This window comes from Leucoraja erinacea, chromosome 2 (assembly GCF_028641065.1).
Source record: "Leucoraja erinacea ecotype New England chromosome 2, Leri_hhj_1, whole genome shotgun sequence".
NCBI lineage: Eukaryota > Metazoa > Chordata > Chondrichthyes > Rajiformes > Rajidae > Leucoraja > Leucoraja erinaceus.
Window position 1 is genome coordinate 135529443 of NC_073378.1, and position 12550 is coordinate 135541992.

A 12550-nucleotide genomic window follows, 5' to 3' on the forward strand; every position below is an offset into this window, starting at 1 on the left:
TGTTTCTATGCTTGAGTATATGGCAATAAAACTTGACCACTTGATTTTGAAGCATTTATGCATGGTGGAGGTATAATGTAGTCATAAAGTGATACAGTGAGAAAACAGGCCTTTCGGCACAACTTGCCCACGCCTGCCAACATGTCCCAGCTACACTACCTGCTTTTGATCCATATCCCACCAAACCTGTCTTATCCATGGTGTTTAAGAAGGAACTGCAGATGCTGGAGAATCGAAGGTACACAAAAAAGCTGGAGAAACTCAGCGGGTGCAGCAGCATCTATGGAGCGAAGGAAATAGGCAACGTTTCGGGCGTCTGAAGAAGGGTTTCAGGCCGAAACATTGCCTATTTCCTTCGCTCCATAGATGCTGCTGCACCCGCTGAGTTTCTCCAGCTTTTTTGTGTACCTGTCTTATCCATGTATCAGTCTAACTGTTTCTTAAATGTTGGGATAGTTCCTGCCTCAACTACCTCCTCTGGCAGCTTGTTCCGTACACCCGCCAACCTTTGTGTGGAAAAGGTTACCCCTCAGATTCCTATGAAATCCTTTCCTCTTCACCATAAATCTGTCCTCTGGTCCTCGATTCACCTATTCTGGGCAAGAGACTCAGTGCATTGATATGTATATTTCTACTGCATTTTAGATTTCTCGAAAGTCTTACTTTTAAAAAAGTAATGTTTCCACAAACATATACCCCCTTTATTAATGTCATGGTTTGATGATTCTAAATTCAAATCAAAATGAAATATACGTCAAAAGGAGAACGCATAATTTCAAAATACTCTGATTTTTTCCCCCGAGCAAATAATTTGTATGACTTTGCAAAATCAGGAAATGTTATGATTATTTCTTGTCCCTTTTTCCAACTACAAACAAAAAAAATAGCACTTGAAATTATAATACATTTAAAAGTTTTTTAGTCAAATGCTCTGTACCGTGGAAGGCACTGGCGTCGATCTGGGGGGATATGGGATACATCCCCCCCACTTTTTGAGGTGGGGGATGGCCTGTATTATTATCCCCCAGTTTTTGAAGGTCAAGCAATAACAAAAATAATAATCATCTGCTCTTATCTCTCAGGTAGGCCCTTATCTTAAAAATATTTCAAACAAAAAACATTGAAATCATACTTCTACAATGCACTAAAACATGATTTTAATACATCAAATTTCAAAATGTCCCTACCGTGCAAGGGGGGGAGGGGGGCACCCCCCTCCTACACCCTCCCCCCACTTGGTCGCTCCACTCCCTCGCCGGGCACCCACAAGGCCAGTGGTCCGTGATCGCTCAGCCCTCCCACTTTCAAAAACGCTCAGCGGCCCCTGAAAGAAAGGACTATACATGAATACACTCAAGCCATCCACAGTGCACAGATAAAGGATACAACATTACGTGTAAAGATATAACATTGAAGTCCGATAAAGTCCAACTATAGATAGTTCATAAATCTCCAATGAGGTCAGACCCTTAATCTGAATATACTGTACATTTTCAAACTTCTGTACCTCTTGCCTGATGGGAGAGGGGAGAAGAGGGAGTCACCCGGGGTGAGACTGGCCCTTGATTATGCTGCTGGCCTTGCAGAGGCAGCGTGAAGTGTAGATGGAGTCAATGCCGAGGCAGCGTGAAGTGTAGATGGAGTCAATGGAAGGGAGGCTGGTTGATCTAATTATCCATATCTAATTTGCACTTGAGGTGAGGGTAAACTGCAGTCACTATGCCAAAGGAATTTCCAGAGTACCTCTGAGATGTTAGATGCTCTGTGAAATTATCTGGAGAATACTGGTTAAATTCTCCCCTGTATCTCAACTGATATTGATTGTTAATGAGGCTCATGAAAATACCAATTACATTAGCACATGTCATAAAACAGATGATTTGGCCCTACCAGTCCACGCCATTTTGGAACTTAATCCTTGCTAAACCGCCAATGAGGTTGAGAGAGTGTTACAAAGTACATGTTCTGTTTTTTGGATGGCACGAATGCCCTTTGGATAAAGACAAAGGGTTTTGAAGACTCACCCGTGTGTGACTGGTAATGCTTAAACCACAAAAATACTAAAGCGTGTTTTGGTGGAAATTATTCCCTTTAAATGGCATTAAAACAGCGTTAACATTTTTATTGATCCATTAGATGCTCTGACATTGCCACCATTTAGCCCTGCAATCTCTGCAGCTATTTCTCAATGGAAAATTCTACAATACGCCATACTACGTTCATTGCTACTGAAGGAACAGACACTGCAATATAGTTGATCAGCACTGAAACAGGTCCATCAGTCCAACTCATCCATGTTGTTCTAGATCAGTGGTTCCCAACCTTTTTTTGGCCATGCCCCACCTAATCACCTCTAAAATCCTGATGCCCCCCTACCGATGTGGTGATATATAATTCTTATCATTTAAAAAGTGAACTCCGTTTCAGCTGAAGAAGCTTAAAATGCCAATACCTTGGTTTAAACAAGCTTCAAAAGAACATGGCATCCATGAAAAAGAAAAATGAAATAAACAAAAGACAGTTAAAGTTCTGAGCAAGAAATTACTAAAAAATTGTAAAAAAAAAAGAAAAAAACATTAGGTGGAAATTGCCCCCCTTAAAAATCAAATTGCCCCCCTGTGGGGCGTACGCCCCACGTTGGGAACCACTGTTCTAGATAAATCCCATCTAAGCTAAGGAATGACACAAAAAGTTGGAGTAACTCAGCAGGTCAGACAGCATCTCTGGAGAAAAGGAATAGGTGACGTTTTGGGTTGAGACCCTTCTTTAGTCATCTAAGCTAGTCCCATCTGCCCATGTTTGGCCCATATCCCTCCAAAGCTTTCCCATCCACGTACAAGTCCAAGTGTCCATTAAACGCTGTAATAGTATTTGGTGGCGCAGCGGTAGAGCTGCTGTCTTACAGCGTCTGAGACACGATCCTGACTACGGAAGCCGTCTGTACGTTCTCCCTGTGACAGTGTGAGTTTTCTCCGGGTGCTCCGGATTCCTCCCACACTCCAAAGACATATAGGTTTGTAGGTTAGTTGACTTTGGTAAGTTGTAAAATTGTCCCTAGTGTGTAGGTTAGTGCTAGTGTATTGGTTGATCGTTTGACAGGGCGGATTCGGTGGGCCGAAGGGCCTGTTTCCGTGCTGTATCTCTAAAGTCAAAAAGTCCAAAAAGTAGTACCTCCTCTGGTAGTTTGTTCCATATAACCACCACCTTCTGACTGAAAAAGATGTCCCTCAGATTCCTATGTAATCTTGCCCCATCTGCCTTAAATCTATGTCGACTGGTTCTTGATTCTCCTCCCCTGGGTAAAAGACTGTGTATTCACCCTATCTATTCTCCTCATGATTTTATACACCTCTATAAGGTCACCCCTCAGCCTCCTGTGCTCCTAGAAGTGCTAGCGTGCTTGATATCTCCCTGTAGCTCAGGCTCCCCAGTCTGGGCGACGTCCTCATGAGGGGAGAGAGCTCCCAGAGCATCAGAAGAGCATGGGCAGGGTGACTAGCTGTGGCCGCAGGAGGCATGATCTGTGTGACCCTGACGTGCTGCCGATAGTTGGCAGGCGGTTTGTGAGTGTGATCCATGAAAGCCTGCATTTTATGGACAATGCAAGAAAGAGCTGAAAGAAAGTAGATAAAGTCTCCTTTGCCAGAGAATGGAATCTGGAAGAGCTCACCCATGCAGTAGGGAGCAGCAAAGGGCGAGAAGAGACCAAGATCAGCAGCAGCAGCAGCAGCCAGCAGTGATGGTGTGGGAGCGGAGAGTCGCTGTGACGTTCACATCTCGTGGCAAGGCAGTCCAGGCAAACATGAAGAAGGTTTGAAGGCCCGGCCCGAAACGTCACCCATCCTTTTTCTCCAGAGATGCTGCCTGACCCGCTGAGTTACTCCAGCACGTTGTGTCTATCTGGGTGAACATGAGGCTGCATCCGAGGATGCAGAAGGTTACAGATGTCAGTGATAACAAAAAAAACACTGCAAGTGTTGTTCCTTTGAAGAGCACAGCTTCCAGTTCTGACAATATGTTTATTCTGTTTTTCTCTCTCCACGGATGCTGCCCGACCTGCTGAGCATCTCCAACATTCTCTGCTTTTATTGGTTTCGAGGGAAATGGAATTGGCAAAAACTTGTTTGTTGTGCAAGCAATTAAGAAATTTTTTTTTTAGACAAGTGAAATTGAAAATCTCTCTAGAAATGCATTGAATGCAAGATGTTTTACTCTGGAATAAATTGGACAAATCCCACCAACGTGTCACGTTGAATTTCCCAATGGACTGAAAGACACCAGTTCTTTTTCTTTGGAATTGTTTTAAAGTATTTCTGCGCCAGTTTCTGTTATGTACGTCAGTGCTCTTATGCTTGCGAATTGACTGCCTTGTTTCTAATATTGCAACAATGACTCTTCTTCCATTGTCAAGCACATAAGTGGTTGTGAGGAACTTTAGGTGGTCATGGATGATCATGAGTGGTACTGTGTGTCCTTTCCTTTTAGAAATAAAAAGAGAAATGTAGTTCAAAATGTGGAGAAGGCAGGAGAATGGGGTTGAGAAAGATAGATCAGCCATGATTGATTGGCGGAGTAGCCGTGATGGGCCGAATGGCCTAATTTTACTCCTATTACATGAATTTATGAAAATGTGAGAAGAGGAAATTAGAGGGGGAGTGGTCTAGTGTTCAGCATGTGATTGTGGGGTCCTCTCGTGCGTAGTTATAGTGTTTCTAGGGCCTCAATGCTGGAGATGTTAGGCTTGGAGAGGACATTGAAGCTGTTACACTTGAAATCCAATGGATTTGGAAGATTTTATGGAGGCAGTACTGGCAATAGCTTTCCAGTTCATTGAGTGTTGGCTACAAGTAGTTTAGGTCTCAGAGGATACAGGAAGGCAGGGCTCACTGCTGTCCAATAGACCATGGGATTTATGTCAAGTCTGAGGTCTTGATATTCAAACATCCTTCTTTTTAGGTTTAGGTTTATTATTGTCACATATTAAGGTACAGTGAAAAGCTTTGTTTTGCATACTATTCTATGCATAGGCAATCAGTTCAAATTCAAGTACAATAGATGAAACAAAGAGAATATAGTTCTCAGCATTGCAGCGCATCAGTTCCAGAGACAACGTGCAATGTCCTCATTGGGGTGGAGGTGAATTGGTCAGTACCCTAGCATATGGAAGGACCGTTCAGAAGTCTGATAACTGTGGGGAAGAAGCTGTTCTTGAGTCTGGTGGTGCATGGTTTCAAGCTTCTGTATCTCTGGGAGCAGGACTGTGGTAGCACAGTGAAGGTGACAGTGAATACCATCACATTTGATTTGGTGAAGAATTGAATCCCCAAAAAATGCAAGTTCCAGATCGGTTCTGAGATCTGATAGGCAGATGGTTGGACAGAGATGGAAAAAAAAAGGGGTTGTAAGCTATTAAAGTGGAATATGAGCCTTGTACCTCCAGTTTACGTGTGGCCTCACTCTGGCAATGGCGGAGGCCCAGGACAGAAAGGTCACTTTGGGAATGGGATGGGGAGTTAAAATGGTTGACAACCAGTAGATCCTGTAGTGGACTGTGCGCAAGTGTTCGGCAAAGTAGTCGCCGAGTCAGTGGTCTCACTGATGTTCAGGAGGCACATGGGAACACAGTACAACATATAAACAGGCCCTTCGGCCCACAATGCCAAACATAATGCCAAGACCAACTCTTATCTGTCTGTACACAATCCATATCCAAAGTAGAAAAGAAAGGAAGGTGCTATGTGGAGTACAAAAACCTTTATAAACCCATTTTAGTGAATGGATTATTTCTGGTTTGTAGATTCTATGCATTGTTTGGATAGAACATGACAAACGTTTCTGGTTTGTGTAGCTAAATTTCACAGCAGAAAAACGATGAACTCTTATAAGTGCTTGTTCTCTGTTAGTTTCCTTACAATAGTTAATTGAGCACCAGTGATTAGTTGAAAAGAGAGGCCCCTGTAGACTGGATTGAGGTTCAACATTACAGCGTTGGGATGAAGGTTACATTGTGAAGGTTACGTCTAGTGAGACCTTGATTGAACTATTGTAAATAATTAATTTATGCACCTAGCACGGTTAACATATCAACATTATTGAGCTGCATTGCAAAGTTGCATTGCTCACAACTTTCTATAAATTTGGTTTACCTCATACTTAACATTACAGATCTGAGCACCATCCGAGGATATGGGGGACCTGCTCTAAACTAACCCTTAATTATGTGATTCAATACTGTATTTCAAGACAAAAACAGATTTCTGGACCGTAGCCATATTGGGTATATTTACCAAAATTATTAAATAATGTTGCATTATCTGAGGTGATCAGGGGTTGTCATAGAAATTAGGTGCAGGAGTAGGCCATTCGGCCCTTCGAGCCTGCACCGCCATTCAATATGATCATGGCTGATCATCCAACTCAGTATCCCGTACCTGCCTTCTCTCCATACCCCCTGATTCCCTTGGCCACAAGGGCCACATCTAACTCCCTCTTAAATATAGCCAATGAACTGGCCTCAACTACCCTCTGTGGCAGAGAGTTCCAGAGATTCACCACTCTCTGCGTGAAAAAAGTTCTTCTCATCTCGGTTTTAAAGGATTTCCTCTTTATCCTTCGATTTTCATCATTCAGTCTAGCATAGCAGGCAAATTATGTTAGGAATTAGGTTAAGATGTGGTGAGACATTATCTTGAAGGTTCTCCGCAATGTTTTGGGCAAGTTACATTTATTTCAAAGCTACAGGTACATGCATAGGAAAGGTTTATGGGCCAAACTGGGAAAATAGGGCAATTTGTCCGACATGGCCAAATTGGGCCAAAGGGTCTGTGTCCATGCTGTATGACTCATTGACTCTAAGTAGATGCAGGTGGAACAATACCATTCCACTGCACCTTAATTTTGCACACTATGCCTCTGATCTTTTATTGCCAGGCGATGGGTATGCAAAATAAGTGAATCTATGCTGCATATAGTTATAATCTCCTTATACAAGAAGAGAGGTGTTGCATTGGATGCTGTTCAAGGAAGTTGTTTCCTGCAAGAAAGGGGCTGTTTTATCAGGGCAGGTTTGGCCTATATTCACAGTTTAGAATGAAAGAAGTGATCTTAATGACATTTAAGATTTTGTGTGGGCTTGACAGGGTAAACACTGTGAGAATCGTATTGCCATTGCTATTAGTTTGTAATTGTCACGTGTCCGCGATACAGCAAAAAAAAAATTGTGTGCTATCCAGTCAAACCATACTGTACATGAGTACAATGAAGCCATACACAAGTACAACAGGTAGCGCTAAGGAAAAAATGCCAAAGTGCAGAATATAGTTACAACATTACAGCATTACAATTACAGAGAAAAAGTCCAAGGTCTGCAATGAGGTAGGTTGGAAGATCTGGACACCACCCTATCTCGTGGAAGAACTGTTCAGTAGGTAAGAAGGTGTTCCTGAATCAGGTGCTAAGCGCTTTCAAATTTTTGTATCTATCGATGGTAGAAGCAATGATGAGGCTGAAAAATGATTATGATGGTTGCTTTCCTGAGGCAAGGTTAAGTATAGATGGAGTTGATGGTGGGGACACTGGTCTGTATAAAGGACATTTGGAACGAGGGGACATGGTTCCAGATGAGGAGATGAGAATGCAGTGAATCCTTTGATTTAAGTAATTCAATACTGTATTTCAAGACAAAAACAGATTTCTGGACTATAGGCAATTGGGTATATTTACCAGAATGATGCTTGAATGAGGTGATATCAGCTACAGGGAGAGGTTGGACAAACTTGGATTGTCTTCTCCTCAACGCCAGTGGTTGCAGAGGGACTTGATAGAAGTAAATAAAATTATGAGAGGCATAAATAGGATAGACAGAGGTATTGGAGATAGATACGATAGCGGCATTTTGGATAGGCATATGGATATGGAAGGGAGGGATATGGAGTATGCGCAGGTGCAAGCATTTGCTTGTAGTTTGACCAAACCAGTTGTGTTTCATGTATTCCCGTATATTTAGATTATGGTAGGGTTGGAGAAGAGATTAAATTGAACTCTAGAAAGAAACATAATGGACAGTTAAAAAAAAATGTACCATTAGATAGCTTTTGAAATACCAAGTGTCGCTGCCACACAGTGCCAGGTTCGATCCTGACGTTTTGTCTGCCTGTGTGGAGTTTGCATGGTCTCCCTGTGACTGCGTGGGTTTCCTCCAGGTGCTCCACCTCCCAGATGCCAAAAGACATGCGGGTTTATAGGATAATTGGTCTCTGTAAAACTGCCCCTACTATGTATGGAGCGGATGAGAAAGTAGTATCACATAGAACTGGTGTGAAGAAGTGATCGATGGTCAACGTGGACTAAAAGGCATGTTTCAATGCTATATTTCTCAACTAAAAGATGGCTTTTTAATACCATCGCATCCAAAAAAAAAGATATTTGCACTCTGGATTAATTATTCCTCTCAAACAAAGAAATGAGAAGTATTCTGCAATTCCAGGACATTTGGATGGGATGCTGTTGCCCACGTTATAAACCTCTCTCATTCCAATTGCCACTTTTATTTTATTCTTGGCAGCCAGAGTGTAGTGGAGTTGGGAGGAGGCGGGGTGAGGGCTGGTTTATGAGTATGTGTGTGTGTGTGTGCGCTCGCCTTGTGTGCACACACACACACACCATCAGCTCGGATTTCTTCTCTGCCTGGACTATTACCATTAATATTATTATTATTATTTTTGTCTGGGGAGGGGAGAGGGGGTGGGTGGGTGGTGTAAAGAGGCAGGGGGAGGGAAGCGAGGTTGGAAAAAATGACTTGGATTTAACTGGCATTTCGTTTTATTCACGGCCAGGAGTTGCTGTTTTAATTGGGAAGCCCATTTTTTTTTGTTTTTTGGTGGTGGAGCGGGGGAGAGAAAGGAGGAGAGAGGAGAAGAAAAAAACCCTCCTAAAGGAAGGAAGAAAGTGGGGGAGAAAAAGGAGAAGGCGGAAAAAAAAGTGAGGAGGGTTTCTTGAAACAGACGGCGCACATTTTCTTGTTGTTTTGGAGAAGTTCGAGCTCCTCCATATTGGAGAGCAAAAGGACGAGCAGCAGCAACAACCCGCCGCCGCCGCCGCCGCCGCCGAGCGAGGAGGATAAAACACCCACCGCTAAACCCCACGGCCTCGGCACGACGACGACGACAAACAAACTCACTCCTCGTCTTTTTCTCCACCTCTCCGTTGGCGACCAGGAGGATTTTTTTGTTTGCGTGGGAACAGAAGAGAGAGGGAGAGAGAGAGAGATATAAATAATTCTCCTCAGCACACACTCACCGGACAGCCTGGCGTCTCCTCTCCCGGGCCGCGCCAAGGCGGTTATTTTTTGAATCTTGGTTTTATAATATATATATAATCTCCACCCATCAACGTTAATCTAAATGGTGGACTGACTTCAACATTTTTTTTTATATTAATCCTCTGTGTGGAAGAATCGTTTTTTTTTTTTTACACACACACGAAAAAAAGTTGCAAGGGAAATATATTTCCTGTAATTTTTTTCGCTCTAAGGACGTGGCCTCCTCTTTCTGGCTAGTATCTATTGTATAACAATATACAGTATTATTAATTTTTTTTTTCCTCGAGGGGGGCTTTTTTTTCTGGGGGGTGGGGGTTATTTTTTCGGTGCATTTTCTGAAGGAGAGAGAGGCGAGGGCCCGGCGGCCGAGGGCTTGTTCGATGGACAGCACGTCCATTATAACGCAGGTCTGCAAAGAGGATGAGATTATTTCATCGTCCCAGGAAAAAGGTAAGGCAATTGAGCATCTTTTATCCCAAATAGAAACAGAATTGAAACCATTAAAAATCTGAAGGGCGGGGAAATTTCAAGTGTGTGTGTGGGGTTGGATGGATGGAGGAGGAGGCAGCACTCGAGTTTGTAAAGTGGCAACCAATTCTTGACCCTGGCCTTCCCAAGCTTTGGGTATTTACTTTTTAAGTCTTTAATTAAGTGCCAATGCTGATTTAAAAAAAAAAAAATAATGTATTGAAATGTTGTTTGCGCGCGCATATGTGACATCTATCGTAAATTTGGCTTGGAAGTGAATACTACATAGAAACATAGAAAATAGGTGCAGGAGTAGGCCATTCGGCCCTTCGAGCCTGCACCGCCATTCAATATGATCATGGCTGATCATCCAACTCAGTATCCTGTACCTGCCTTCTCTCCATACCCTCTGATCCCTTTAGCCACAAGGGCCACATCTAACTCCCTCTTAAATATAGCCAATGAACCGGCCTCAACTACCTTCTGTGGCAGAGAATTCCACAGATTCACCACTCTCTGTGTGTGAAAAAAGTTTTCACTAAAGGAAGTATTCCTTCACTCCACAGTAAAGGAATTGAGCACTCTGTGTCGAATTTTATTTTTCACCCAATCTTTTTCTTGCTTAAAGTGATCGTTTCGTTTGTGAGCAACTAGTTTAGCGGGGGATGCAAGGGAATTCAGTCGATTCAATGACATGGAGAGTTGAGGAAAAATAAGGGGAGAGTTACTTTATGTTTCTCTCCCCGTCGCCCTATCAAAGGTGGTTTTCTTTTTATTGATCGATTATGCAATTGAGGTTTAAAGGGAGGGGCAATCTCGCCGAGTTTGTTTACTGTGTAGAATTATGCATTAATAATTTAAACGCTTCTATGGCGAGAGAGAGAGAAACTGTAGTTGTTTGTCAAACGATGTTGTTAGCGTGAGCTCCATCCACTTTTCCACGCCCACTGTCTTGTCATCTGTGGAATTGAATGGAAAATGGCACACCTCCCCCCCCCCCCCCCCTCCCAATTAAAAAAAAAGTTAAAATAGAAATTGTCGAAATAGTATTTCCTCGAGCAATCCAACAACGTTTAACATAGGAAGAAACTATGCATTAGCCCGTGTTTAGAAAGAAATCACATTCTGGAATTAGGGTGTAAAAAGTTATGATAGTTGGATCGGTAAAACCATCTACACATAGTTGCCAGTAGGAACTTTTAAAAGAGAAAATCCGGTTAGGCATTTGGAGCTCATGGAGGGGATGGATCGAAGTAGATGAGGTTTTAGTTGGTATTAAAACTAAAAGGCATTTGCTTTAGTGTGACGAAGAATTTATTTAGTTAACAAGGTAGTTTTGGCAAGCATTTTTAAAAGTATTTTCCCGATTTCATACTTTTAAGTGTACCTTCTGAACCTGAATTTTGTAGTCGGCAGGGCAGTACTCTGCATATTTGGACAATTTAACATTGTACAAAAAAGCTTGATGGAATTGTCCCTCTTATGGAAAGGGTGCTTGTCAAAAGTACTTAATTGTTATAGTTTTTCCTTGTGCAACTTCTTAAATTTTCTGTGGTTTGTTTTCTTACCATTTATAATACTTATGTGGGAATTTCCATTGCATTCATCATTCCCAGGATTGAAGATTTTTAAAATTAGCTTAAATTCTAGACAAGAGCTTAAACATGTGTGGTCTGGAATCAGTGGCACTGTTGTTTGTAAATCCCAACGCTTTCGGAGTAACAGCAAGAATTTGCATTTTAAAATTAATGTAAATATGGTTGGATATGAAAGAACATGTTAGAAGATGGCAGTGTCTGGTTTACCCAAACTTTTTTAGGGACTATGAACTGTCAAAATACCTGGTAAAGTCCAGGTATTTGGTCAAACTATTTGTGGTAGCTAGAATGTGTTTTTTTAACATGTCATTGCATAGAAGGAAATTTAATATTTGATAATTAAGGATCACCAAAACGCATGTACTGTGGGGTACAAAGTGTACTTCTATATACATTTTCCTTTTACATAATGAACTATGTTGCTACTTGCTATGTTTGTGCAAAAATTCAGTTTATAGTCATGCATTCAGTTTCTTTTCACAACCTATGTTATGATGGGCTTTCCTATTCTGTTTGCCGAGCAAGGTCTTGTGATAGGAAACAGGAGGTTAATGCTGCCTGGCTTCAGTTAACGTTCTAAATGGTTTCCTTTGTGCATGCTTTCAGCTAGGCCTTTTAAAAAATTTGGAAAAGGACCATACCCTTTTGTCAAAGCTTGAATTACAAGGTTGAAATGCTGTGTGCAGTGTTGTACTGTTTAGTGAAGGTTTCACATCACGTATGTGCCTGCTTTGGCAGTCTTTCAGCTTGCGTTGTTTTTGACTTGTTTCAGAATAGGAAGACCATAAAGCCTTAATCTGGCAAATATTGAACCATACGTTTTTAAATAACGTTCCTGATAAAAATTCCCTTGAATTTTCAGCACTAGACACAGGAAATTGTAAGCAGTAGTTTAACAGCACAACACACAGCTTCTTGAATGCCACCACACAGACACACATCTAGTTCTTGAAGACAATTTTAAGATGACCAATCCAACTTGAAAGGAATACTTGATCAAAAGCAAGCTAATAAAAAAAATCTTATTTTTTGTGCTTAAGAAAGAACATTTGTGCTATTCATTTTTAAATTATCGTTACTGAATATGATGACACACTTGTAATATGAGAATTTTTCGCTGCACAGTAGAAATGGAAATGGAGAAACTTCCTGTTTTTTTTGCTGT

The 12550-nt window shown here is 41.8% G+C and overlaps 2 protein-coding genes across 3 annotated transcripts in view; one reads left to right on the forward strand and one right to left on the reverse strand.

The window, feature by feature from the left end:
• Positions 1–9421, reverse strand: part of LOC129705593 (uncharacterized) — a 60703-nt gene extending 51282 nt beyond the window's left edge. For both annotated transcript variants that reach the window (XM_055649201.1, XM_055649220.1), the window contains exons 1-2: positions 9298–9421; positions 1188–1324 (exon numbers count right to left, since the gene is read on the reverse strand). The gene's annotated coding sequence lies outside the window, so the exon portion shown is untranslated. The remainder of the gene's footprint in view (positions 1–1187; positions 1325–9297) is intronic.
• The window catches only part of ctdspla (CTD (carboxy-terminal domain, RNA polymerase II, polypeptide A) small phosphatase-like a), a 198043-nt gene continuing 194294 nt past the window's right edge, over positions 8802–12550 (forward strand). Inside the window, 1 exon segment of the mRNA XM_055649232.1 lies at positions 8802–9769. Coding sequence (XP_055505207.1) covers positions 9700–9769 — 70 coding nt within the window. The 5' untranslated portion in view covers positions 8802–9699.